This window comes from Oncorhynchus gorbuscha, linkage group LG25 (genome assembly GCF_021184085.1).
Source record: "Oncorhynchus gorbuscha isolate QuinsamMale2020 ecotype Even-year linkage group LG25, OgorEven_v1.0, whole genome shotgun sequence".
Lineage (NCBI taxonomy): Eukaryota > Metazoa > Chordata > Actinopteri > Salmoniformes > Salmonidae > Oncorhynchus > Oncorhynchus gorbuscha.
This window is the reverse complement of record NC_060197.1, coordinates 21,429,147-21,432,700: the sequence shown is the minus strand read 5'-3', so window position 1 is coordinate 21,432,700 and position 3,554 is coordinate 21,429,147. Positions and strand designations below refer to the sequence as shown.

The following is a 3,554-nucleotide window of genomic DNA, read 5'->3' as shown; positions in this document are numbered from 1 at the left end:
ACTCACTCACTCTCTCCCTCTCCTCCTCAACCTGAATCACTTAATCCTCTTCCGTCATCCATCCTTCCTCTCTGCCCTAACTCTCACCCATCCCCCCTCTCTCCCACCTGGACTCCTCTCTCCTCTCCCTCTGTAGAATAATGTACTACAGTAACCATTATGTTCTGTATTCTCTATCTGGTTTTTATCTTATTAAAGACGTTCCTGAATCTTACACTATGGTGTTCCGTCTCCTTATTAATACAGCCTACTCTCTCCCTTCTTCTTCACCCCCCTTCTTGCCTTCATCCAGTTATGATCCTCTCCCTAGCTGCAGCCATGAGCAGTGGTGGCCTTCCCCAGAACACTACTTCCTCTGCAACCTTTGATCCCTCATCCCTGGACCCCTGGCTTGACCCTTACCCTGACTTCCCTGGGGTCAACTCCTCCTCCGCAGTCCCCGTCCGCACCTCCACATCTGACCTTGATCTACGACCTCTGACCTCACCCCAGGTTAGTCATGATGTCATCAAGTTCTGTGAACATAAATGTACTGGTTGACTTTATAGATTTAAAAAAATGTTGCTGACTACGTTAAGTGACTTTGGGTATTTTGAAAACGTATTACTATTATTGTTGTCATAAACAGGATGTCAGCCCATGGGACGTGGCATTATGTGTCACAGGAACCCTCATCTCCTGTGAGAATGCTCTGGTCATTGCTGTCCTGTTCTACACGCCGACCCTTCGAGCTCCTATGTTCATCCTGATTGGTTCGCTGGCGTTCGCCGACCTCCTGGCGGGTCTCGGACTCATCCTAAACTTTGTCTTCATCTATCTGGTCAAGGGAGAGGTCGTGACCTTGGTTTCCACGGGGATACTTATAGTGGCATTCTCTGCGTCCATTTTGAATATCCTGGCGATCACTGTGGACAGGTATGGTGACATTGTATTTCTCTTTATGTTGTATTTCTGATTACTATAATTGCAGCGATGCAACTATGTATTGGAATTCTGAGTGTATCAGTTCTCACTAAGATGAAAACATGGACTGAACTAAAGTAATCAGTTATTAGTATAAGTTAAACATGTTTTGGAATAGTGAGTGTGCCAGTGAAAACATGGACTGGACTGACAGTAATGTTCACTCCATTACAGGTACCTGTCGCTGTACAACGCGTTGACCTATCACACCGAACGGACTGTCCTCTTCACGTACCTGGTAATAGGGCTAATCTGGTTGGTGGGTCTGATCCTTGGAGTCCTCCCTGCCCTCGGGTGGAACTGTCTAGACGACAAAACGACTTGTAGCGTATGCCGACCAGTCACAAAATCCAACGCCGTTGCACTCGCCATCTTCTTCCTATTGGTCTTCGCAGTCATGATGCAACTCTACCTGCAGATCTGTAGGATTGCGTTCCGCCATGCTCAGCAAATCGCAGTCCAACATCAATTCATCGCTATTTCCACGACCAAAGGAGTCCAGACACTCTCTGTGATTCTCTGCGCTTTCGCTATGTGTTGGTTGCCGTTCGCAATGTATTCTATAGTGGCGGACTCGAGTTATCCTATAATATATACATACGCCACTGTGCTGCCGGTGGCGTGTAATTCAGTTATAAATCCAATTATATACGCTTTCAGGAACCCGGATATACAGAAGGGGTTGTGGTTGGCGTGCTGTGGGTGTGTCCCGTCAAATTTGAGTCTCAGACCGAGGGCGAGGACCTCCAGTGATGTATAGGGAACCTGAACATACAGAAAGTTTGATTAACTGGCCCAGAGCGTGTGGAGGACGTTGCCAGGCCAACGGGGAGATGGGAATGTCGAGCCCCGGAGAAGGGCTTCTGGCTGCGACCCCTCCAATCTCTCCCTCCCACCATACATCCAGTGATGTAGAGGTAGGGGTGTTTGGGTCGTCAGAGGAAGGGGATCCCCCCTCCTCCCCCCTTTCTCTAGGGGTGTGTTGACGTCAAGGCAAGATGGCACCCCTCCTCGAACCTCTGACGATGTATAGAGTGTGGGGTGTGGTAATGTCAAGGTTCAAAGGTGACTAACAAGGCAAGGTCGACCCCCTCTTAGGACCTCCAGTCTCCAACAATGTCTAGGTTTGGGGTACGGTGACGTCAGAACAGGGTGGCAAGGAGAAATGTGGCCCAGCCCACACCTCACCTGCTTAGGGCTGAGACCAGTGTTGGGTGGCGGGTGTGGCTCCCCCTAGTCAGTCATACGTTGAGGAGGCATGGACTGGACTGAGAAGGTCTGGGATGCATTACCCTGGGTCTAGCCCTACCCAAGCTCACTGGATAGAGATGGTAGTAGTGGACTGTGACTGTGTGTGGGGCTAAGGTGAAACACTTATAGGCCTCGACAATGCTTCTAGCTCATAAGGTGAGCATGACTATTAGAGAGCCTAGTAGGAGTTGGTTGGAAGATAAGGAGTCTTCATAAACACAAGATGAGCTAACTCACTTATGATGAGCAAACTAGCCGACCATGGTAATGTGTGTTAGGGGTACTAGAGAAAACCTCAAGGGTACTAGAACCTTGAGGTTTTCAGTGAGGTGTCATTTGAGAGATTCTTTAAAGCGAGACTCCTTAGTTGCTACATCCATTTTTGGACTTACAAATGACTGATATATACCCATTGGTTATTGAAGAATATAACTTCTAAATGCCTCATCAACATGTATCAACTGTCATACATTGGCATTGTTTTATTTAAGGATTCTAGCTTTAAACTATCCTGCTTAAGCTGTCATGCCCCAAGGATCGTGTTGCAAATGATGACTATAACCGGCATTAGAATACCAATAACAATTGTTAGATCCAAGTCACAAGGCTACACAAACAAACAAACAAACAAACAAAACCAATATGAAGTCTGATTCATGTTTAACCTTAAAAAAAACATACATTTTTAGAAAAGCCCAAACTTTTAAAACATTCCCATTGCTATCAACACAAAACAAACCATTAAACAAACCTACATTCAGGAGGTATAAAAATAGAATAAAAGTATTAGAATTCCTAGAAATCTACACTTTCTATGGTTATCATATCATGGCGAGAAATGCATCTAAAACATTCTAAACCTGTTTCAGCACCATGGACTTCGCCTAGCAAATCTAGCCACTATCACCAAGCAACGAGAGCTCATTTCAGCACCATGGATAGCGACCGGGGAGCCAATGCTCATAGTCCCTACTAGCCACTGATGTACGGTCAGTTTTGTGTTTTCCCATTTATTGGTTAATTAAAGTTAGAATTCAGGAAGTGTAATCTGATCCTCAATCCCTGTCTAAGCTAAGGGAAATTCTACCCTTGGAGCCAGCTATTCAGACCGTTGTTTTCACACAGTTCGTATGTTGTAGGGTTTAATAATGTATTGTAAAACAGCCATGGCGTTGAGAGAAAGAGGGAGCAGAGGCCCATGATTTTTAGAATACCAGGATCTTCCCAGGCAGACCGAGAGAGAGAGATGACAATATGTGTGTGTCACAGCCGACGACTCGTGTTTGCAGAAGCTTTGGTCGGGTTCCGTAATGATGTGATGGGTTCTACCTTTTTAATGT

General features: G+C 45.9%; 1 protein-coding gene across 1 annotated transcript; it reads left to right on the top strand.

Annotated features, from left to right (window-relative positions):
* Nucleotides 1–294: 294 nt before the first annotated feature.
* Nucleotides 295–1,761, top strand: gpr185b (G protein-coupled receptor 185 b). Its single transcript, XM_046327904.1, has 3 exons — nucleotides 295–492; nucleotides 629–915; nucleotides 1,138–1,761. Exons 1-3 carry the CDS (start codon nucleotides 295–297, stop codon nucleotides 1,721–1,723), a joined length of 1,071 nt encoding a protein of 356 aa, XP_046183860.1. The 3' UTR covers nucleotides 1,724–1,761.
* Nucleotides 1,762–3,554: the final 1,793 nt, after the last annotated feature.